At 36.7% G+C, this 23,949-nt stretch overlaps 1 protein-coding gene across 2 annotated transcripts in view; it reads right to left on the reverse strand.

Moving 5' to 3' along the window:
- The window catches only part of LOC145690019 (neuronal calcium sensor 2), a 252,078-nt gene that overhangs the window by 84,300 nt on the left and 143,829 nt on the right, over positions 1-23,949 (reverse strand). For both annotated transcript variants that reach the window (XM_081764503.1, XM_081764502.1), the window contains exon 3: positions 9,550-9,693. In XM_081764503.1, the coding sequence (XP_081620629.1) occupies positions 9,550-9,693 (144 nt within the window). The remainder of the gene's footprint in view (positions 1-9,549; positions 9,694-23,949) is intronic.

Consider the following 23,949-nt stretch of genomic DNA (forward strand, 5'->3'; position numbering starts at 1 on the left):
TAGCCCGCTAGATCTTTCGACTTCAACACAGACATATTACACATAAAAATTTTGATAATTTTTTAGTGACCTGCATTCAAGGAACCTATCTACGAAATACTGTGTATTGTACAGTGAGAATCGTTTCAACACTTAAATGGTTTTTATGGTTTGAAGATTAATTGGGTTAGAACAAGGGGGAAAGTGAGGGAGATCAAAACGAAAAGGAAATGAAATGAAATTTTTGAGTTTTACGTCCCACGATTATGCCGTTTAGGCTAAAGGAGACGGTGATGATGAGTAATGAATGAAATGGTGGAATGAAGAAAGTGGGAGGAAATGAGAGAACCCCGAGGAAACCCACGCACACGGTGTTTGTCCACCACAAAGTTCACTTGGCGGGGGCTGGAATCGAACCCGGGACCCCAAGCACCAGAGGTGAACGCTCTACCACTGAGCAACCGCAGCCCCAGGAGATCAAAACGAGTTAGCTACTAATATGGAATTTTATAATATATGTATTCACATACACAAATTGAACAACAGGGTAATTTAATTTAAGTCTTCAGTGTTACAAGTAATATAAGCTTCAAACAACGGGTATGGAGCCTCTTTCGCTCCGGAGAGCCAGTGCGTTGCACGCCGATTCTTACGGCTCTAACTATTGTATGTTCTTTCATCCTTCTATCAACAGATATATTAGCCAAAACTGTAAGAAATACAGAGAAATGGTTCTCCGTTATGGATTTTGCGTCCCAAAAATAGGTTCCATCTTCGTCCTAATCGCTCCATTACAACTGGAAGTGGCAGAAATCTATTACTTCCATTTTCAGTATTGATCACCTCAGAGCAAAAACAGCAATAGACAGCGAGAAACATACCAAGTTTCATTAAAATCAGATCAATTTAACGAAAGTATCGTGGAACATGCGGACTGTATATAAATATTACTTGAGTCCAATCTACAAGTTCGCCTATCCCTTCCCCCAAGGAAAAGAAAGGAAAAAAGCGAAATGACCTAGTGATATTTCACCGGTGTTTGTCATGTGGCAGTAGCGGTTGACATCGTACATCTGTCAGTTCCAACCCGGTCGCTCACATATTGAAACTTATAATTCACTATTGCAGAGACAATCAATTATTAATTCTATTTCGTAGAACTAGGAATTCTCTAGCTGAAGTGAGTGGGATGCTCATACAGAAAAACAAATGTTCGAGATAAAATGAATCTCCAGACAGACGTGTCCAAACTTACAATCTGAGGCTCCAGCTCAATAATTGAGCCCGGGTCTAGTGAAGTTAGTGAGCATGGGAACAAGAGAACATGTGCTTTACTGAAGATATCAAGGCCGAGTTCACACGACTGCGGGCCTGAGCTACCTTGTGCTTTAATGAGGTAAGTGACCCGGGCTTCATTGAAGACAGTGAGCTGAAGCTCGAAGCTCGGGTGAGCGCCGATTGCAGGATGTCCTTAGATTCTATAGTAATGCTTGGAAAGATCTCTTGAAAATGTAATATACCGGTAAGCTTTTCATTTCATTTGTTACTTTCGTGATATCAATGCTTCGTTTTGTAGTTTCTTTTCTAGTGTTGCTTCTTCTCATCCCTTAGTTGTTCTCTACCTTTCTTTTCTAAGATTTGGTTTTATCCAGGGCTGTAGTCAAGGGTATGCGGCGGTACACGCCGTATACCTTCTGCTTAACCTCAATCATGAATGTACCTTCTGCTTAAAAATGAATAGTTTCGTTTATATTTATTTATTTATTTAATCTGGCCATGACTCCAATGATAAAGTGACTATATCACCTTTTTTATATTCTTAGCAGGTGTTTAAATATACGAGTGATGAAAAAAATCCGCGCGACTTTTTCTGTTCCTTCTCCGAGTGAGTTGGTTCCTTCTCCGTACCCACGCCCATTTATGTTAGTAATGCTGTGATTTATTTAAAGTATGTCATCAAGAAATGTTTTTAGACTATAAAACAGTAATGAATTCTTTATATTGAATTAATTAATACATACGATTTACATTGTTCATTAAAAATGCCTTCAATGTCTCTTATGACAATGATAGATGATCACATATCAGCGTATACCCTCTGAAATTTTTAGGACCACAGCACTGGTTTTATCAATTGTTGTAGTGTGAGTTCATGTTAAATTTATTAACAATTTCTCTCTCTCTCTCTCTCTCGCTATATTATATATGTATCCCTACTTGTTTTTCAATCGTTTGTTAGTATCTGCAGTATGCGTACTTAGGTGTGAGGAAAAAATCGGGGTGCTATCTGTTGATATGGAAGTTACTGTTATCAATTTATAATAATGTGCTAGTCTGAATCTTTGGCTACTTAAAGTATTTGTTTCAATCCAAAATACAGCGAAACCTACCTTAACGAACACCTCCAAAATATGTACAGATTTTTTTTTTTCCTCCAGCAAAATATATGTAGCTAGTATTAGGAGACAGAGCTATCCTTTTTACGGATTATCCTATTTTCCCCTCAACCTTTTTGTAACCTCTTCATAACGAACAGGAATTATTTTCAGGTCATTTCTATTTAGCACAAAGAATACTTCCTGCAACTTGAAAATAAATCTGCAAAACATTACAGAACAGAAAATCCTTTCCCGTGAAATACCTTTGTTATAAGTCAATGATCTGGTGAAGCACTACACGAAACAGTTGCACATCCTACACAGTATACGAATTAAGGGATTTTAATTTTTATAGGGGGATGACATGTACTTGAGAAAATCACCAGATATGTAGTATATTTTGCAGCGCATGCTCACATAAGTACATCCTCCAATAATACAAGGTGTGATGCAAAACTAAGCTGAATGTAGTTGCACAGTGCCATCTATCAATGCTATATCCATTTCAACTAATAAGCCCGGTAGCCTAAACCTTTGATACAATCAGTGTCGAGTTTAAACGAGTTGTGACATGTTAGCTGGCTTCCAGAGGCAGAAGAGTGGGGACGTGTTAAGTGTGCGCCTCGGGCCTCCATTAAGTTTTTCTAACCTAAAAAATGCCAAAGCTCATGAAATGTCAAAATCAATGTATGGTGGTGAAGCGATGACATTGAAGACTGTTTACAAGTGGTATGAGCGATTCAAAAGCGGCAAGGAGTCGACTGGAAACTAACAGCGATCCGAGACTTCCTTCGACGTCAAAAACAGATGAAAACATCCAATAAGTGGCATAAATGATTTTTTTTTTCAAATAGGCGAATGACTATTCGAGAGCTTTCCGAAGAAATAAACATATCGTATGGGTCCGTGAAAAGCATTTTAATTGCCGATGAAATGGGCAAATGACTTCCTTCTTCCCCATGAAGACGCGCCGTGCCTCACTTTGCTTTTGATTCACGAGTTTTTCGAAGAAAAATATTCCTGTCTGTCCATATTCGCTGCGTGCGCCCATGTGACTCTGTGCACACCATGTGACTTCTGGTTCTTCCCAAATATTAAAACTGTGCTTAAGAGGCCTCATCCCGGCGAAATTAAAATACCGCTAATTTTACAGTAATTATGTGATATCTTCAAAGAGATAAAAGACCATTGAAATGTGGAACAAGAGCGCCCTAGACAATATTATTTTGCGTGAGGTACCGTTATCACAAGTCACCTAGTGGGTTTCCGTCTTCAGCCAATTAGAAACGCGAAAATGAATGCCGATTTTCAAAATGGCTCGAAATCGAAAGCGGATAAGTGAGTTGTGAAAACGGTATCTCATGTAAAATGATATTGTCTAGAGAGCTCTTGTTCCACATTTCGATTATCTTTTATCTATTTGAAGATATCACATAATTACTGTAAAATTAGCGGTATTTTAATTTCGCCGGGATGAGGCCTCTTAAAGGAACACGTGCAGAAACCATTTTTGACATTGAGAGGGCCACGACCGAGGAGCTGAACGCCCTTCCAAAATAAGCTTTCCAGAAATGCTTCCAGTCATGGATTCAACGTTGAGATTTGTGCATTGGGAGCCAAGAACAGTACTTTGAAGAAGATTAAATCAAATTCAATGTAAGCTTATTATTTTGTTTCTAATAAAATTATTCGCCATATTTTTTGATCACACCTCGTACTTAAGTTTCTTTACCGACAGAGATTTCACTCTCATCTCTCCAGTAATTCGAACACTGAATACAGTATTTCAATAGTAGCTCATATTTACTTTTATAACTAATGTATTTACTAGATACTCCATACATTTATCGCATGAGCTTTGAGTAATCTTCTGTCTATAACGGACACGTCTCATTTACGGGCAAATATTCACTCCCTATCAGTGTCCGTTATTCAGAGGTTTCAATGTATTAAGTTATCCACCATTCGTACTGTAAATAGAACCTTTTAAGGAGATGTGAATAATAAGACTTTTGAACAAGAGTTGAGTTGAGTTTAACGTCCCGTTCAGCAGCGAGGCTATATGAGACGTGGACTTACTGATTAACGTGGAATCCGAACCACATGAGCTTCCGCCGGGAGTCGAACCCGGGTCTCCCACGCCAAAGGCGCGTACGCTAATTGCTTAGCCACGGAAGAGCTCTGTTTTGAACAAGATTATACATAGAAATAAATATACAATCTTGTACCTAGAATATATGAAGGAACTGGATTATATTTTTGAGTAGGAATTTTCAATCTGTTCGTGCCATGGTTTCATCACTATTCTGAGTTGAAACATTTTACTTTCATATTTCTGAAAGGAAGAGACTACAAGCGAAACGTCCCAATATCTTCAGTTACGATATCTGGCGACCGTGAACTTTTTTTTTCTCTTTCTTTTTGAAAAACAGGTTTTTGTAACAACACATGACACTTTTACGAATGATACAGAACAAGAAACAGTCGAATGGAGCTCCGAAGACGAACTGACGAGGTTGAATGGGAAATCCGCCTACTTTTTAACTTTCGCAGTTTATTACTACAGCAATTATAGTTGTAACAGCCCGTAGCCATTTAAGAAAATATAAACTCATCATTACAACACCAATTATTACTGTTGTACTACCACGAACTTGTCTATTACCTGCCGCAGGGATACGAGAGTAATTTTATTTACTCGCTTTATTGCTTGTGTAACATATATATTTCTACTGCACTGATAACTTTATTTCGTGTCTTATCACGTACTGTTAACTAACTATAGGTACTATCTTTAAACTGAAACATGGAAGATTCAAATGATATATGGATAATTTAGTTCTATTTTCATAGAGACTTGGCTTACCTTCATAATCTCAAAACCTCTGAATTTATTTTACAATTCGTTGTCCATACATTAACATACAATACCGATAATATTAATAATACCGATAATATTAATAATATTAATAATCAATTAATACATAACGTTTCCACAGTTGCCAAATTTAAAAAATCTGTAAATTCCCTTCTCTTAAGTAAAGATACTGGTAGCACATGAGACATCTTCGTTTTACCAGATTATTAATAACCCACATATGAACACACAACCAATAGGTAACCCATGTTAATTTGTATTGCTTATATATTCATACTTCTAGGTTTCTCCATTTATTTTGTTTCCTCTATCGTATATTATTTTCAATTTTTGTTTTTGAAGTGTTTAACTATTTTTTTTTTACTTAAGTAGTATATTCTTTTTTTATGTGGTTCAATACTTTTCTTTTGTAATTGTTAATATTTTCTATGTATTGGTGCTTTTTTTTAATGTATGCACGTGGTTAAGTGCTCGGAGAAGGCTGCAGAGCCTTAACTTCGCCACGTAAAAGAAGTCATAAATAAATAAATAAATAAATACATAAATAATGGACGGAATATCTCGTCACTTACTACAACAGCTATCACAGCAACTATAAGATGAAGGGGCCTTTACGATACATGTTTGATTGATTGATTCGGAGAGTGATGGGGATGTAACACCAAGATAGACACGTGACTAGAATGAAATTTATACCACAGATTTATTCCGCAACTATACAGACATAATTATTATTTCAGAATTGTACTACACCTCTAACCTTCTGTATGAAGTGAAGCGTCCACGCATTGCAATCAATAAATCTATACAATGTCGTGACATTGAATCAAACAGGCGTTCGGCATGTTCCCCAAAAATAACCTACAACGCTTCGACAATATCTCCTGGAGGACTTGATGGAAGGGTTCCGACCAACAATATTGCATATACGTTCAAATGCCGACCGTGCAAGTCAGGGAAGCAGCGGTATCCATCCAAAGAAGGATTGAATATTCCGGGATACATGTGCCTGAGCATTGATCTCTGGAAATATGGCATCCGGAGTCGATGAAATTTCTTAATATAGCGATTAAAAAAAAAAAAAAATACCGGCTACTAGTTAGGCTGCACTAAAGGCTTAGCAGCCGTTTTCACTCGTTGTACCCAAAGTTCTACTGGTATGGACGGTTCGGCTTGTATGACAATATGTACGATGGCAGTCTGGTTGCGCTCACTACGATAGCGACTTATACGTATGCAGCCATTACTATAGCACAGGTTAAAGCTCGACTCGTCCGAAAACACGACCAATTCAGCACGTCAGCGACAGCGTTCACGCGCCCATTATAGCATTTGTCTTTGTAGTCCTCAGTCAAAGCCAACGTAAGACATACTTACCGTTAAATCAGCGTCAAAGAACGAGTTCACACTCATTCCCGTACTCCATCATCGAGATGTAATACGACTTGTGAACAAAATATGTGCCATTCCATGGTGTGGTCTCATTGACCGATCGTCAGTGCATATAATCCTCTTCTGTCTAGTATTTTCACACATATATATCACTCATGTCGCGGCATATCCTGTATACGTGCACCGATTTAGCAGTATGAAAAGCCGCTTCTCGTAGCCCGGTCATGTGGCCTCGTTCGAACGCAGTCGTCTGTTTATATTGTGTCCTTTAATTTAAGGTTAGTGTAAAGGGACAAGTTTTGCCGATAGATGTCACTACATTCTTCGTATCTCTCCCATGTATTTTTTACTTTTCACGAAAATTTACAATTTCTTTTACAAATGTCAACCTAGAGACTTCAAATTTTCGGAGAAGGAACTTCGTAATCTATTAAAGGGAACAATCCGTGCCGATTTTTTTATTTAGAATTCTCTTCATTGTTGAAACAGTTCGATTGTTAGAGGTTTGGATATCCATTTCAACAATGAAGAAAATTCTAAATAAAATATCGGCACCGATTATTGCCTTCGATAAATTATGAAGTTCCTTTTCTAAAAATTTGAAGTCTATAGGTTGAAATTTGTAAGAGAAATCGTGAATTTTCCTGAAAGATAAAAAATACATGGAAGAGATACGAAGACTATACTGCCATCTATCGGCAAAATTTGTCCCTTTAAACCAAACTTAAGATACTACACTAGAAAGTGACAAAAACATTTGTTTTGACATTGAAAAAAGTATGTTCATCAAGATGATCATCCCGAATTGATGCCTTCTAGCAATAAAGCGCAGCTTCAAGAACGTTATGCAGTATCTCTCATGTATTGTGATGAGAAGTAGTAACAGCAGCAAAAGAGAAGCCATAAATGTGAAAAAGATTCTAGAAAGTTTCAAATTTGTATTATTACTTGTGTTTCAGTATAAGGTGCTACAGAATATAAACCTAGTTTCAAAAATGCTGCCAAGTGTAGATTGTGACATTCAGAGAGCTTGAGAGATATTGGAAGATATATATATATATATATATATATATATATATATATATATATATATATAGACAAAATATGAAATATATGTTTCTGAGGCTTCCAACCATCCTCAATGCTTGGGGTTTAGAATGAGAGAATGAATTTACCCCAACCCCACTCGTGATTTAAAATAATATACCCCGAAATAGCTTTCATAAAACTTATGCAATTTTGGTAGAATATGGCATATAAGTTTTACGAGGATTTTCCAAAATTCTTATTTCGGCTTGAAATCAATCAATCAATAAGCGAATCAATTCACCCCAGATAAAATAATAATATCCTTAAGAATAATTTCAAATTTCAATGAAACAAAGAAATTAATAAAGGATAAGGAGATGAACATTTCGACTTTACTTCGTGTATATTTTGCTATTAACAGTAAGTACTCCACCATATAGGATTTTTTTTTTTTTTTTAGTTTTGCACACACACCAATAAAAAATCATCATTGAGTCAAATTGAAAATTCAAGAGAAAAATAAAGTGTACGGAGAAATAGACACGCCCGGATATGCACACAAAAACACACACACATTCAGAACACACTTTGATCTACCGTTCTACATCAAAGACCGCGAGAGCACCAAAAAACTTCTTTCCAACGTAGAACACAATTCTTTGACTCTTTTATATTTTCTCACACACACACAAAATCCAAATTTTCCATGGCGGTGAGTTCTATTTTAGCTGCCATCCCACACAGACAGCTCTTCTTTGAGTGGATAACTTGACATTTCGTTAGAACTCACTCACCGTGAGTTCACATTAATCGAAAACCAGAAGAAAGAAAGGATAAAAAATCAAACTCTAATACGTTTTTCGCTCATAATTTATCGTATATATTATACGTCACAAAGCTTGGGATCTATTATAATTGAGAATACTATGATGTAACAAGACAAGACTAAACTAGGATAGAATGAAGATTAAAAGTGAAAACCAAATCTGAGGCGAATAATCGGACTCAAGAGGGACACGAATGAGGAATGGCGGAAATTCCATTAACGAGAAACTGCATAATGTATACGGTTCACCTAACACTGTTAGGGAAGTCTAGGAGTCTCAAATGGGCAGGTCATGTAGTCAGAATGGAAGAAAGTAAGAGCGCTTTCAAATTTTTAACTGGAAACCCAATCGGATAAAGACCATTAAAAAAACCTAGGCACAGATGGAAGAACAACATTAAGGTGGATCTTGCAGAAATAGGAATATAAAGTAGAAACTGGATCCAATTGGCTAAGGACAGAAGTCAATGCGGAGAGCATTTGTGAATGCGACATTGAACCTCCGGGTTCCACAAGCCATATAGTTAGTTATGATGTAACAAGACTTCCACATTGCGAAAGTGTGTTTCTGGTCATCTTTATTTGAAATCATGACCCTAAGTTCTTAAATTTACCATTTCATGAGTTTATTTAATTATCTGAACACCTTTACAATATCAGTGAAGAAGGAAAGGCGAAATCTGTTTAAAAAAAAGAAAAATGAAGTGGTCAAGTTGTAAGTACTATATATTGACATTACACGATTAACGAGTAAGAAGACGAAGAAAGAAAATTGTACAATATCGGAACTCACGGCTTGGAATTGTAGATTAATTCCACTCGGTCGCGATACCCACAACTGAATCTCTAATTTAAATTGCTGTTTGCTTGTTTTTGGATTTCTTTTGTTTAAGTGACCTAATGACTTATTCAACTATATTTGAGCCCACAATGTTGCACATATATTTTGCCCATGTCAGTTAACATATTACTATGTAATAGGATATTTTTGAATCTACATGTATAAATCTATCAACAGAATTTGTGGTTCGAGAAGTTTACTTAGCAAAAAAGATTTATTTACTCACCTTGAAGTCGATATACCCATTTTTATCCATATCGAATGTTCTAAACACATGATCGCAGAATTCTTCGGCGTTACCACTGGGGAAGAACATCTTGTACATGTCCACAAATTTTGCTGGCGTTAGTCTTCCGTTTGGACAATCTTGCTGTAATGAAAATACATAACTACATATTAGCCAAGTCATATACTGTGCATGCTATATAATATATGCATGGATTTTTTAAAAATAAAAGTCATACATAATGTCTAGAAATGAAATGTATATAGTCTAGCGTTTGGAGTTAGGACTCTTTCGAATAAAACGTTTAAAAAGTGGAAATCCTCATTTACTTAGGTACAAAAGTTTAATCAATTAAGCGTCTTAGTAAACGTACATTCGATTAAAACGTATGAATTATACATTTTAAGAATTGTATACTACATGTCTGTCTCTCAACGTAATACCAATCATGATTACGGTCCACAAAGAATAAAAGTGACCGTTGCAGAAACTAGTGTTTAAGTAGGGACCTCATCCTCATACTTTCCATTATCATCCCTTATAAGACTGAGTCTGACAGATAGCAACTAAAGTAGTTGTAGAGCACTAATTATTCAGTATTACTTCCGTTCTGTGACCAAATGAGGAGGAACCCGAATCAAAACTGAAACGAATCACAGTAAAACGGAATGAGTCAATTTTGTGTCTTTTATGAAAATATAGTCTATGCTCCAGATCCGAGCGCATTGGCGTGTTTCTATTTAAGAAGTAAAATCCTGACACTTAACTAGGTAATATTGCTACTAGCATATACGTCATTTATATTACAGTGCAACTGTACATTTTACTTACAACTATGATTCCATAGTTATATCCTGTATATATGTAGATTAGAAGTTTGTAGCAGAAGTTCCGCTGATGAATAGAAATGCTAGTGAATGATCTTTGGAATAATAATAACAATAATTCAAACATACATAAGAAACAAAATCTCTGTGGCACAGGTCTCAGTGTACGAGCCCTTTCGATTCCACGTCATGTGATTTTGTAATGGACAACATCGTGTCCATGGGATTTCTCCGATGGTCCTCCCGTTCTGGATATTACCTTCAATCCATCAAGTCTTCTATGAATCACTTACTTTCCTGTATCATTCGTTTCCCTTAGTCGCAGAGCATATATTTAGCCCACCATGCCATCAAACATTTATTTTCCTTTATCTTTAGAGGACATATTCAATCCACCAATACGTCTAATAAAGATAAATTCAATCCACAAAGTCTTCTATTAATCAATTACTTTCCTTTATACTCGGAGCATATATTTAATTCACAGAATCTTCTATCAATCATTTACTTTTCTTTAGATTCAGGACATATCTTCAAATCCACATATTCAAGTTCCTATATATTTTTTTTTATTTCACTCTATCATTCGTCTCCTTTAGTTTCAGAATATATATATATATATATATATATATATATATATATATATATATATATATATATATTAAATCCATCAAATCTTCTATAAATCTTTTACTTTCTTTACCATTCGCCTCCTTTAATCTCAGAACATATATTCAATCCATCCAGTCTTCTACAATGTAGATCAAACGAAAGGACAACAGTCTCCTGCATGAGTTGAGAGTTAAAACAAGAATAAACATGATTAAATATCATTGATATAGCAAGCAGCAAAAGCAATGACTATTTACGGACTTTTTGTCAAGTGTACATTTTGACTTTTCTCGCCTTCTGCTGATAGCGACATTCTTCACCAGTGCTCCTGTGGGTGTGAGAAAACAGTGAGTTACAACTAGAGGAAAGAAACGAGCTTGAGAGCCTTGACTGGACTAACCATTCATCCTACTTTATTTTACTTCACAACAACGAATTTCCAGTTGAATTTGTGAACAAAACACCTCATAGATTATGACATCATTCCTTAATAATGTACTTTGTTTTAACATATCATCGCCCTTAGCTTCGAAGCACACATTCAATTCATCAAGACTCATATAAATCATTTACTTTCCTTTATCATTTGCTTAGGGACATTGTAGTCTAGTAGTTACAACGTTGGACTCATGCCCACTTGGTTCCGGGTTCGATTCCCGGCCGGTGCTTCCCAATTTTCCGCGTGAGGCAAACTGGGGAGCCACGTGAATGAAAGACGTGACGGCCACTAGGTCTAGAAAGCTCCCGATACGCCGGTTAGCGATAGAGCGACGCGACGTAGCTCCACCAATCGCTTAACAGATGGCGTGGAGTGGCTCAGGCCCTTCAAGACGGGCTGTTACGCCAAGTGGTTCGTTTTATCATTCGCTTCCTTTAACCTCAGAGTATAAGTAAAAGATTTGTTTACAAAATATTTTGATCTATTTCTACAAGCTAATTTTCTTCGCCTTTTTTAGAGTTCTCTTATTTTTTTCTTAAAAGTAAATAATTTACAGCAGGCTTGACTGAGGGTATACCCTCTGAGCAGTGGCGTATTTACGATTTTGTTTCGGGAGGGGCTTTGCTAACTTTCGGGGGGGGGCTTTGCCTGAAAATGTGCAAATTCTGCAAGATATTTCATATACTTTACTATAGTAAGTATTATTTCAGGGGGAGGCTTTAGCCCGGAAGCCCCCCCCCTAAATACGCCACTGCCTCTGAGGTTAAAAGAAACATTAAATGTTCTACCAATGCCATACTACAAAAGACCCCATACATTCAGGCTTTTTATTCTAAACTATTCGGAAATATTCAGTCCATCTGTATTAGTAGTGTGTTATAACGTCAATACAATCACATTTATGACAATCTCCCTAAAAAACGAATGCAGGGGATATCGGCCTAAAAACCGTTCGCTGTGGTTTCGTCACTCTACTCACCAACAAAATCCGATCTCACCTATCAGAAACCACACATTTCCAATTTACAGCCATTGTTACGTAACTAATTAAGCAAATTTACGTACATAATTAATATCAACCAATTAATTATGCGTTATTTAAAACTCGACTGTCTGGTTTATATAACGACATTAAAAAAGCTTCCAGCAGAATAATCTCACCTAAAATCCAGTAACAAAGCGAACATAATTACTGAAACTTGATGCAACAGTCCGTTGAGAAAGCAAAGGAAATTGCTATGCAGGATATCTCCTCTCTCTCTCTCTTTCATCCATTTAATACTCTAACTGATACCAACCGATAGTCCTAACACAACTGAACCGATCAATATGCAGAGTAATGACGCCAGAACTCATTCGCTGACCACAAACTCTTGTGTGCATTAAAATAGGGGCGCGAAGAGACAGCTGTGACAACTGACAGTGACCATGGGGCATAAAAATTAATACTCTCGAGTCCCCTCCTTTTTTCTTTTTAAAAAAAAAAAAAAAAAAAAAAAAACATGAGGCGGAGATTGGACAACGCATTAGCATATGAGGAATTAGTGGAACGAATGCACATTGCGGAACAGAAATAAGATTTACCGCATGATTGACAGTTTTAAAAGCACGTTCGATCACGTAATATCAGTGTGTTAAAAATCACAAACGAGTCTTAATACTGTACGGTCTTTTCCATCTAAAATAAGAGAACGAACATGATTTATAGCAGAGATTATAATTCATCCTTCCAACTCAGCACAAGCCATAAAAGCTTTGGCGACATTATAATGCTATTTTAATAACTTCTCAACCATCTAGTTAATTTATACCTACGGCCATTATCAGTTCCGCATACAGCCTACGCGAAAAGCAATTTCACCAAACTACAGAGGATTATCTTCAATACTGCACGAAAGAAACATAATAGCTTCCCTTTCAGAGAAACATAATAGCTTCCCTTTCAGAAACATTAGTTTGTGAGGTCCATTGTCACGATAAAAAAATCCTCAGTTTGGGTTCTCTGTTCATATCCTTAACTGGATATAAAGAAAAAGAAAAAAAAACTAGAGTCAATCCACTCTAAATGATCAAGCATGTGCCGCTCGACCATCTCCAAAAGAGACGCAGCGGCTGCCGCCATTTTGCGTTTTTTCGATTTCAGGTTTTACGTTGTTTTGAACATCTCAACATGTATTTGTCCTACCAAATTGAAAATTGCTGGACGTCTCCAACTTTGATCTGTCAACACTTTTGCCTAAAACCAATTGAAAGGGGTGAAGTCAGGGCCTACAGTAGCAACGTTTTTGGACAATGAAGACATGTTTGGGAAGAGGAAGCAACTGACATAAAGGTCTGAATTTGTGTGTGCATGTAGTCGAGGGTCATAAGCTTATACACAAAAATTTGTAGTAGCTGCTCCCAAAGGCCTGAAAATAGATCGTAAAGTCGGGGAATTATGTCAATTTGGCATATTTCAGTGTCCAATATCTCCAATGGGTCTAGATAAAAAAAATCTAAAATTTTGGGAATAGTTACTCCTGAGATCTATATTCCCCAGAAGTCAGTGAACATTAACTCGCTGTAAACACTGACTGGGCAATGTAGATCAAGCGAAAGGAAAACAGTCTCCTGCATGAGTTGAGAGTTAAAACAAGAATAAACATGATTAAATATCATTGATATAGCAAGCAGCAAAAGCAATGACTATTTACGGACTTTTTGTCAAGTGTACATGTTCACTTTTCTCGCCTTCTGCTGATAGCGTCATTCTTCACCAGTGCTCCTGTGGGTGTGATAAGACAGTGAGTCACAACTAGAGGAAAGAAACGAGCTTGAGAGCCTTGACTGGACTAACCATTCATCCTACTTTATTTTACTTCACAACAACGAATTTCCAGTTGAATTTGTGAACAAAACACTTCATAGATTGACATAATTCCTTAACACTTTGACCCCCTACCACTCAAAAACACAAAACGCGCTTTCTTGTGTGTTATGGTATACTAAAGGAGTAGCTATTCCCAAAATTTCAGATTTTTTTCTTTTTTTATCCAGGCCTATTGGAGATATTAAACAGTGAAGTATGCCAAATTGACATAATTTCCAATTTTACAATCTTTATCAGGCCTTTGGGAGCAGCTACAGGTCTGCAGATTTTTATGTATAAACTTATGACCCAGACTACATGCACACATAAATTCAGATCTCTACGTCAGTTGCTTCCTCTTCCCAAACACGTCCTCAATGTTCATAAATGTTGCTATTTTAGGCCCTGATTTTACCCTTTTCAAGCGGTTTTAGGTAAAAATGTTGAGATATCAAACTTTTACCTCTGCACAAGTTGGAGACGTCCAGCAATTTTCAATTTGGTAGGACAAATACATGTTGAGATATACAAAACAACGATAAACGTCTAAAATCGAGAAAACGCAAAATGGCGGCAGCCACTGCGTCGCCATGTGGTTTTGAAGTACTCACATATCGACTCAACATTTCTGAACAAATTAGATCTTTTTTTAAAGACCGAGCGGCAATTTTCTTTTTTTCTCGATCACTTAACATGGACTGACCCCCTATGGAACGTTCTCATAGAAGATGAAATGAGAAAATCAAGAAAGGTAAGAATTCCTCAACATGTTATGAAGAAACTTATTATCAGACATATCAAAGTGTATGACAAAACTATTTCTAAATATGGTTTTTAATCTAAAGTGAAGGATTTTTAAATATTTTTGGGTTGACCACCCTTTATGCGCCCAATGTTAAATGAAAATGCAACGTTGCCATTTACCTGGATCCACAACATAATATTGAATGAAGTTACTGTTTGAAATGGGGGCTGGCCATCGACATGTTAGCGTAAAAGACAATAACCTCATTCACGTATAATATGGGTCCAGATAAATGGCAACGTTGCATTTTCATGGGCGCATAAAAAGTGTACAGCCCAAACGGCTGTTCTGATTTAAAAAAAAAAAAAAAACATCCTTCACTTAAGATTGAAAACAACATATTTGGAGACGGTTTCTCCCCTTCTTTTATTGTAATTCTGGTAACATTTACTCTATGTTACGGTACTTTTGAGACACCCTGTATATAGGTATAGTTAATTTTGAAAATTCAGTTTGGAAAGGAGGAAGTACACATTATACCATGCTTATTTTAAAGCGATGAACATACAAGCACTAAGGTTTTTTCCCCACAAAGAAAGAATACAACATTTACTTCCAGAGATTAGTTTCACACACAAGGAATATGAAATTCATTTGCAGAAATTTGGTTCACAAAGAAAGAATACGATATTCACTTTCAGAAGTTTGGTTCACGAAGAAATAATAGGCCAATCACCTGCAGATATTGGTTCATCAAAAGAAAGAAAATGAGATTTATTTCCAAAATCTGGTTCACAAGTAAAGAATACGACATTCACTTCCAGAAATTTGGTTCACAAAGAAAAATACGACATTCACTTCCAGCAATTCGGTTCACAAAGAAAAAATATCACATTCACTTCCAGAAATTCGGTTCACAAAGAAAGAATACGACATTCACTTGCAGAAATTCGGTTAACAAAGAAAGAATACGACATTCGCTTCCAGAAATTTGATTCACAAAGAAAGAATACGACATTCACTTGCAGAAATTCGGTTAACACAGAAAGAATACGACATTCGCTTCCAAAAATTTGGTTCACAAAGAAAGAAATGAAATGAAATGAAATTTTGAGTTTTACGTCTCACGTTATGCCAGTTAGGCTAAAGGAGACGGTGATAATCAGTAATGAATGAAACGGTGGAATGAAGAAAGTGGGAGGAAACGGGAGAACCCCGAGAAAACCCACGCACATGGTGTTTGTCCACCACAAAGTTCACTTGGCGGGAGCAGGGTTTGAACCCGAAACCCCTAGCACCAGAGGTGAACGCTCTACCACTGAGCCACCGCGGCCCCACAAAGAAAGAATACGACATTCACTTGCAGAAATTCGGTTCACAAAGAAAGAATATGGCAATCCCTTCCAGAAATTTGGTTCATAAAGAAAGAATGCGACATTCACTTCCAGAAATTTTATTCACAAAGAAAGAATACGACATTCATTTCCAGAAAATCGGTTCACAAAGAAAGAATATGACATTCACTTCTAGAAATTCGGTTCACATAGAAAGAATATGACATTCACTTCTAGAAATTCGGTTCACGAAGAAATAATAGGCCAATCACCTGCAGATATTGGTTCATCAAAAGAAAGAAAATGAGATTTATTTGCAAAATCTGGTTCACAAAGAAAGAATACGACATTCACTTCCAGAAAATTGCTTTACAATGAAAAATACGACATTCACTTCCAGCAATTCGGTTCACAAAGAAAAAATATCACATTCACTTCCAGAAATTCAGTTCACAAAGAAAGAATACGACATTCACTTGCAGAAATTCGGTTAACACAGAAAGAATACGACATTCGCTTCCAGAAATTTGGTTCACAAAGAAAGAAATGAAATGAAATGAAATTTTGAGTTTTACGTCTCACGTTATGCCAGTTAGGCTAAAGGAGACGGTGATAATCAGTAATGAATGAAACGGTGGAATGAAGAAAGTGGGAGGAAACGGGAGAACCCCGAGAAAACCCACGCACATGGTGTTTGTCCACCACAAAGTTCACTTGGCGGGAGCAGGGTTTGAACCCGAAACCCCTAGCACCAGAGGTGAACGCTCTACCACTGAGCCACCGCGGCCCCACAAAGAAAGAATACGACATTCACTTGCAGAAATTCGGTTCACAAAGAAAGAATATGGCATTCACTTCCAGAAATTTGGTTCATAAAGAAAGAATGCGACATTCACTTCCAGAAATTTTATTCACAAAGAAAGAATACGACATTCATTTCCAGAAAATCGGTTCACAAAGAAAGAATATGACATTCACTTCTAGAAATTCGGTTCACATAGAAAGAATATGACATTCACTTCTAGAAATTCGGTTCACGAAGAAATAACGGGCCAATCACCTGCAGATATTGGTTCATCAAAAGAAAGAAAATGAGATTTATTTGCAAAATCTGATTCACAAAGAAAGAATACGACATTCACTTCCAGAAAATTGGTTTACAATGAAAAATACGACATTCACTTCCAGCAATTCGGTTCACAAAGAAAAAATATCACATTCACTTCCAGAAATTCGGTTCACAAAGAAAGAATACGACATTCACTTGCAGAAATTCGGTTAACAAAGAAAGAATACGACATTCGCTTCCAGAAATTTGATTCACAAATACAAATTCATTGTTTTACATGAACAATCTAAAGGGCCTGGAGCTTGTTACAACAAATATAATAGCTTCCCTCTAACTATTTTGGCCCTGGAGCTATGGATACAGGCCACGAAGATCTACATTCGGTCAAAAGGATTATATATATTAGATGAACGATGCGTAGTCATCACATTCGATTTCATTTGTGTTATTTCTAGGTTTCGAGACAGGATTTCTCTGTCTTGTAATTCAAGTAGCTCTCCTATTGTTTCACGACGTTGAGTCACCACTGTGCCCGGAAAATGAAATGAAACGTAATCTTTCAATTTTACGTCCCACGCTTTTGCCCGCTAGGCTAAAGGAGATGGTGATGATGAGAAATGAATGAAATAGTGGAATGAATAAAATGGGAGAAACGAGAGAACCCCGAGAAAACCCACAGACACGGTGTTTGTCCACCACAAAGTCCACTTGGTGCGAGCTGGGATCGAATCAAGGTCCTCATGCACAAGAGATGAACGCTCCACCACTGAACCACTGTGCCCCGTCACAATGTCTGGAATCTCGAGCACCAAAAGCATTCACACTAATACAGATGGGACATTATATTGTACTGCACTGTACTCTAAATTGTACCTCAATACTTTTGGGAAATTGTGTTATAACGTTCTCTTTCATTAAAATTTATTTATGGTTGTCGTCGTCGTTTTTGAGTTTAACGTCCTTTTCAGCAGCTAGGTTATACGAGGGTATTTCCAAAAGTTTACGCGTTGACACTGAAATATCGTGCTACAGGTACTATGCCGTTCATGGTATATAGTGCCATCTAAGGGAGAAATTATGTATCAGTTTCAACTGTAACTGCGTCAGTCCGTTGGAATTAGCCATTTGAACAGGTGATGTGCGTTGAGCTCGTATACTGCATGACAGAGCTCCAGTTGACATGACTATTGTTACCAAAGTTGCAGTGCTAAATTAGGGCTCTAGGGTGCGTGTTTAATTTCCTCGAAGCCACAGTCTTTCACTGTAGCCTTGGCAACAAAGGTCGTAGAACTGGAGCATTGTTATGCAGTATGCAAGCTCAACGTGTAGTGACAGATTCAAGTGACTGCTTTTAAATAAATTGGCAGAGCTGGATAGATGAAACTGATGCATTATTTCTCCCATAGATGGCAGTATATGACATGAACGTCTTATTGCCAGTGGTGTGACATTTAAAAGAGACCATAAATATTTGGAAATACTCTCGAATATATTTACACTGCATTACCTGGATAATTATACGATACATGTAATAAGTAAATGTACTTACTTTCTATTTCATGTTAATTTGATTTCCTGAGCAAAAATAACTGATGGCGCCCATGTACCTGTACACTAATGGAATGTTTAAACGTTAATGTCATATCTATGTCGTTCCAATCATGATCGCTATATTGAAGTTTAGTGCCTTTTGGACAATGACGGAAATCTGGAAACAAATTTACTCAGTATGTCCTGCCGCTAGATTTGAACTTGGAACTTTCCGACTGCAAAGTTTATCTTATGTTCACTGATTTAAATATCACCCAAAGGTATGTAACCTCGAAGCTAGCAGTAACTTCATATTATATATCAGTTTGTATATTTCTTTACTTCCAAGTACACCATAAAATCTTGGTAGCATTTCATGAATGAAGAATTTCTCATAATTTTAGAAGTGACGCTAGTTACATCGTTCAACATCAAGCTAAGTTCAACATGGTGGACCCTAATGTCATGTTAAAATACCTCATGGAACCTAAACGAATTGATAAAATGCCATTACGTAAAGTTCACACATAGTGAACGCTACGCGTCATCCTTATTATAATGCAAAACCATATCAATGTGTAAGTAATTTAAATATGAAAAACGGGACCACAACCGACCAATCGACAAGCGATCCCAATCCTCATCAAGTGAGCTCTGTGGTAGTTAAACATTGTGTGGATGGGTTTTCTTGGGTTCTTCCATTTTCATCAATCCATTATTATCGTTCATTCCATCGTCGTCTTCCTTAGCTTCAGTGCATAGTCGCGGGACGTTAAATGAAAAAAAAAAAAAAAAAAAAAAAATCAGCATACAAAGTTCAAAACACTTAAGAGTTATGCGCTGCATAAAGTCTAGGCGATATTTTTCATTCTTATTATAAACGCAAGACATCTGTCTCTCAGTTATGCTAATTCACAGTAGTTCACAGTCATGCTAATATCTAGTTCTCGCTAGTTGCACTGCCTCCTACCTGACCTAATTGATGTCGTTAGCGTGCAAGCAATTTGAAGATGAGCAGAAGGCTTGAGAGTTCTAACAAATATAGGGGCGGACTGGCAACCATAGGGCCCACCCTGCTAAACTGAAATGAGGGCCCACTGTATAAAAATGTACTTGGCATTCTTTATATGTATTACATATAAAAGTCCACCTTCCAACCCATAAATAGTATCCCATATATTCATAGAAAAGCAAAACATTAATTACAAAAAATCTGAAGTAGGAATATTTTAATAGTAACTCATACAGTGTGTAATTGGCATTATCATTTTTTATTGTAAACACACACAATACCGGAATTGGTGCTTTCAGTTATTCATATAGTGCTATTTTTTATGTAATGAATTTAAACCATTTATTTAAACAAATGAATGTCATGTTTTAGAAAACCCAAAATATATACATGTACAATATGTAAAAACTAATCTCAAGTCAATTTTGAAACACTAAATAATTAAAGCACTGACAGAAATAATGTAAGTTTCTTTCCTCATAAATCAGTTCTAATATCAAATTGGTTGAAATTTTCTACTGAATTGCATACTGTAACCTAATATAATATAATATTAATATGAATGCCAGAAATGTATCCTAATATTAATATCTTCATTATGCCCCAGTTACACTCACAATTTCAAATATCTACCTAATTCTTTGGAGCTAGATACAAGATCGTCAATCACTTTGTCGTAATCAGACGTATATGATCTTTCTATGTATAAAAGAATAGTCTTCCAACAAATCTTGTCCAAGCGATGAACGCAAAATTCTTTCACATGATACTTGGGTACACGATAGAGTTAGAACATACTTATACGCTTTATACAACGATGGATATAATGGACCATAAAGATTTAATTCGTGAAGCAGGTGCAGTGCACAAACTAGACACACTTTACACTGTCTTGCAGGTTTGCATTTCCATTCATCTTCCTATTCGCTCTCAGTTTCATTATCTTCCTCTTTTTCATTTTCCTCTTTTTCACTACTATGAGGATATTGCTCGCTGCCGTGCTCATTTCTTAAAATATCCTGCTTTTTACATATAATGACTAGCAAATTGGAGAAGTCCCTCTTGAATTTGTTCTCTTTCCACTTTGCAATAATGTGGTAGAGTATTGAGAGCCGAATCAGGTAGTTCTTCTAAAGTACTTATCTCATGGAAATGGGTAGGATCCAGCCATGCAATGTCCTTCATGAGACTGTCATTGCAGATAAACCGAGAATGTAATTGCTCAATTGCAGTATCGAAAATAACATTGAAAACGTTTATCTGAAACACTTTTGATGGAGAATTTAAAATTCTTGCCTCATCATGGGAAAGCTCGTCTGCTTGAAGAGTTGCTACTGATATTCTCTTTGCAAGGAAAGCAGTTTCAACTGCAACATCGTATCCTGCATCCTTCAATTGTTTTTTCAAGTCCTTTGCAAACTCCATAGCTTTAGTTTCAATAGAACAAAACACGTTCCGTTTTTGCTTTAAGTCTGATTGTAACGTACAAATCATTTTTGTAGCCGTTAGATAATCCAAACCAGATTTTTGCAAATACTGCGAAGTAGGTGTACATAGGTGTAAAAGTTGGCTGAAAACAAAAGCCACAAGAATGAACCAAGCACTTGGCTTTAAATATGGCTTCTGCTTGAAAATCACCCATACTTGCAATAGTGAGTAGACATTGAAGCAGCGTCATGAACCTCTTCCGATCTTGCAAAGGTGTCCAAAAATCACCAAAGATACTCTTTAGAGCTCGATCTTTACTCCACCACCTTGTCAGATCTATTTTTTGTAATCGGCGAAGTAGCTGTGTACCACTTGAGTTCTCTTCATTGCACTTAATCCACACTTGCATTCTTTTATATGAATCGCAGATGAAAGTAACAGCCATTTGAAGTAACCCAAGAAAGTCTTTTGCGACTTTGCAACATTCTGTTGCATTTATCATTACCAAATTTAGAACATGCGCTAGAGAATGCACATACTGAACATTCGGATTAAGTTTTTGAGCTGTGCTTGGACACCGTTATACTGGCCACTCATGTTAGCTGCACCATCAAAAGAACTGCTTACAATATGCGACGTTGACAGTTTCAGCTTACTAAGTTCATCCTCAATCTGTTTGTAAAGACCCAGCCCAGTAGCTTTGTCAACAGGAATTAGTTTCAGAAGTTTCACTCTTACTTCACCATGGAGCACATACCAAACACACAATGCTAACTGTTCAATAACAGTAATGTCCTGGGTACAGTCAACTTCAACACTAAATGCACCAGCCTGCTTTATTTCGTTAACACTATTAGTTTGAATCTGAAGAACAAGATAGGTTACTAACTTCTTGACAAATGTCTTCGACAAAAAAGTTACTAATGAGCCTCTTCATTGTGAACTTCCTTCACCACACTTGTCTTGGCGCAATCTTCTGTTTTGACTCTTCATAATCGCCTCTGAAACATGGTTCTTTAAAATATCATCATACTTGCATACCAATAAAACCAATTCTAAGAAATTTCCATGATTAATATTTTTGTTGTTGAAATCAGCGGCTCCTTCTTCGCGCTTCCCTTGAAAAGCTAGTCCTTGTCGCCCAAGAAAAACTACTATATCCAATATACGTTTAAAAATGTTTCTCCACAGTTCAACTTGAGCTTTTCTTCTGTTCATGAGACCTTTATCTACAAGTGTATTTATATCTGCACTTCTAGTGGCCATTATATAAGCTGCGGAAGCATTGATATGTACTTTTGAATTTTCATGAACTGTAAGGTCTTTATAGAAATGTTTCTTAATGATTTTCTCATAGACGGAACCTTTTCAAGTCGATAAACGTGAAGAAGAATAAGGTCTGTTCATGAAAGTTTAACTTTACGTCTTTTTTATGCAAAACACAAGTTTGCGGGAGTTACCCTGCCATATTTTTGATGCCGGTAGGTTTAATTGTGCACATCTTTTTAAAATTGATGGAGGGGGTCCACCCTGCATTTGCAGGGTAGCAGGGTGGGCCAGTCCGCCCCTGAACAAATAGTACTGTTAAAACAAAAATTTCAACGTATAATCTAAACGGATTTATCGAATATTACGTAAAATTTAACATGGTGACGGCTCATAGAATGAAATCACGTAAAATGCAATGTGGTGGACGCTGAATTATATATTGCTAAACAAAAATTTCTACGTAGACTCCGGAGAAACTGAGAGAATGCTATAGCGTAAAATTGAACATCGTAGATGCTACATTTCATAGTGTAAAACAAAAATTCCTACGTAGAATTTGAAGGACCTGATAGAATGTCATAACGTAAAACTGAACATGTGGACGCTACATTGCAAGCGTTAAAACAAAAATCCCTACGTAGAACTAGAAGGAACTGCTAAAATATCTTAACGTAGAATTGAACATGTGGACGCTACATTCCAAGTGTTAAAACAAAAATTTCTACGTAGAACCTAAAAGAACTGACATTATAACGTAAAATTAAACATGATGAACGCTACATTCCATAGTGTTAAAACATTCCATAGTCCGAAGTAGCTCAAGTGGTAGAGCGTTGGCTTCGCATTCGGGAGGTTGTGGGTTCGAATCCCGCTGCCGACCACCCTGACTGAGGTTTTCCAGGGTTTCCCCTCAGTCCTACCAGGCAAATGCCGGGATGGTACCTACTAAACAGGCCCTGGCCGATACCTTCCCAAATCCTTTCCATTGTTATTGTTGTTGTTGGATATCCAGTGTAAAATGACCTCTGAGCTGTATCTGGTGATTGTTAAATAAATAAAATAAATAAACAAAAATTCCTATGTAGAATGTCATAACATTAACATGGTGAACGCTACATTCCATAATGTTAAACCAAAAATTCCTACGTAGAACTTAAAAGAACTGATAGAATGTCATAACGTAAAATTAAACATTGTGAATGCTACATTCCATAGTGTTAAATAAAAAATATCCTACGTAGAACCTAAAAGAACTGATAGAATGTCATAACGTACAATTTAACATGG

The sequence above is a fragment of the Thermobia domestica genome, chromosome 7 (assembly GCF_964235325.1).
Source record: "Thermobia domestica chromosome 7, izTheDome1.hap1.1, whole genome shotgun sequence".
NCBI classification, from domain to species: domain Eukaryota; kingdom Metazoa; phylum Arthropoda; class Insecta; order Zygentoma; family Lepismatidae; genus Thermobia; species Thermobia domestica.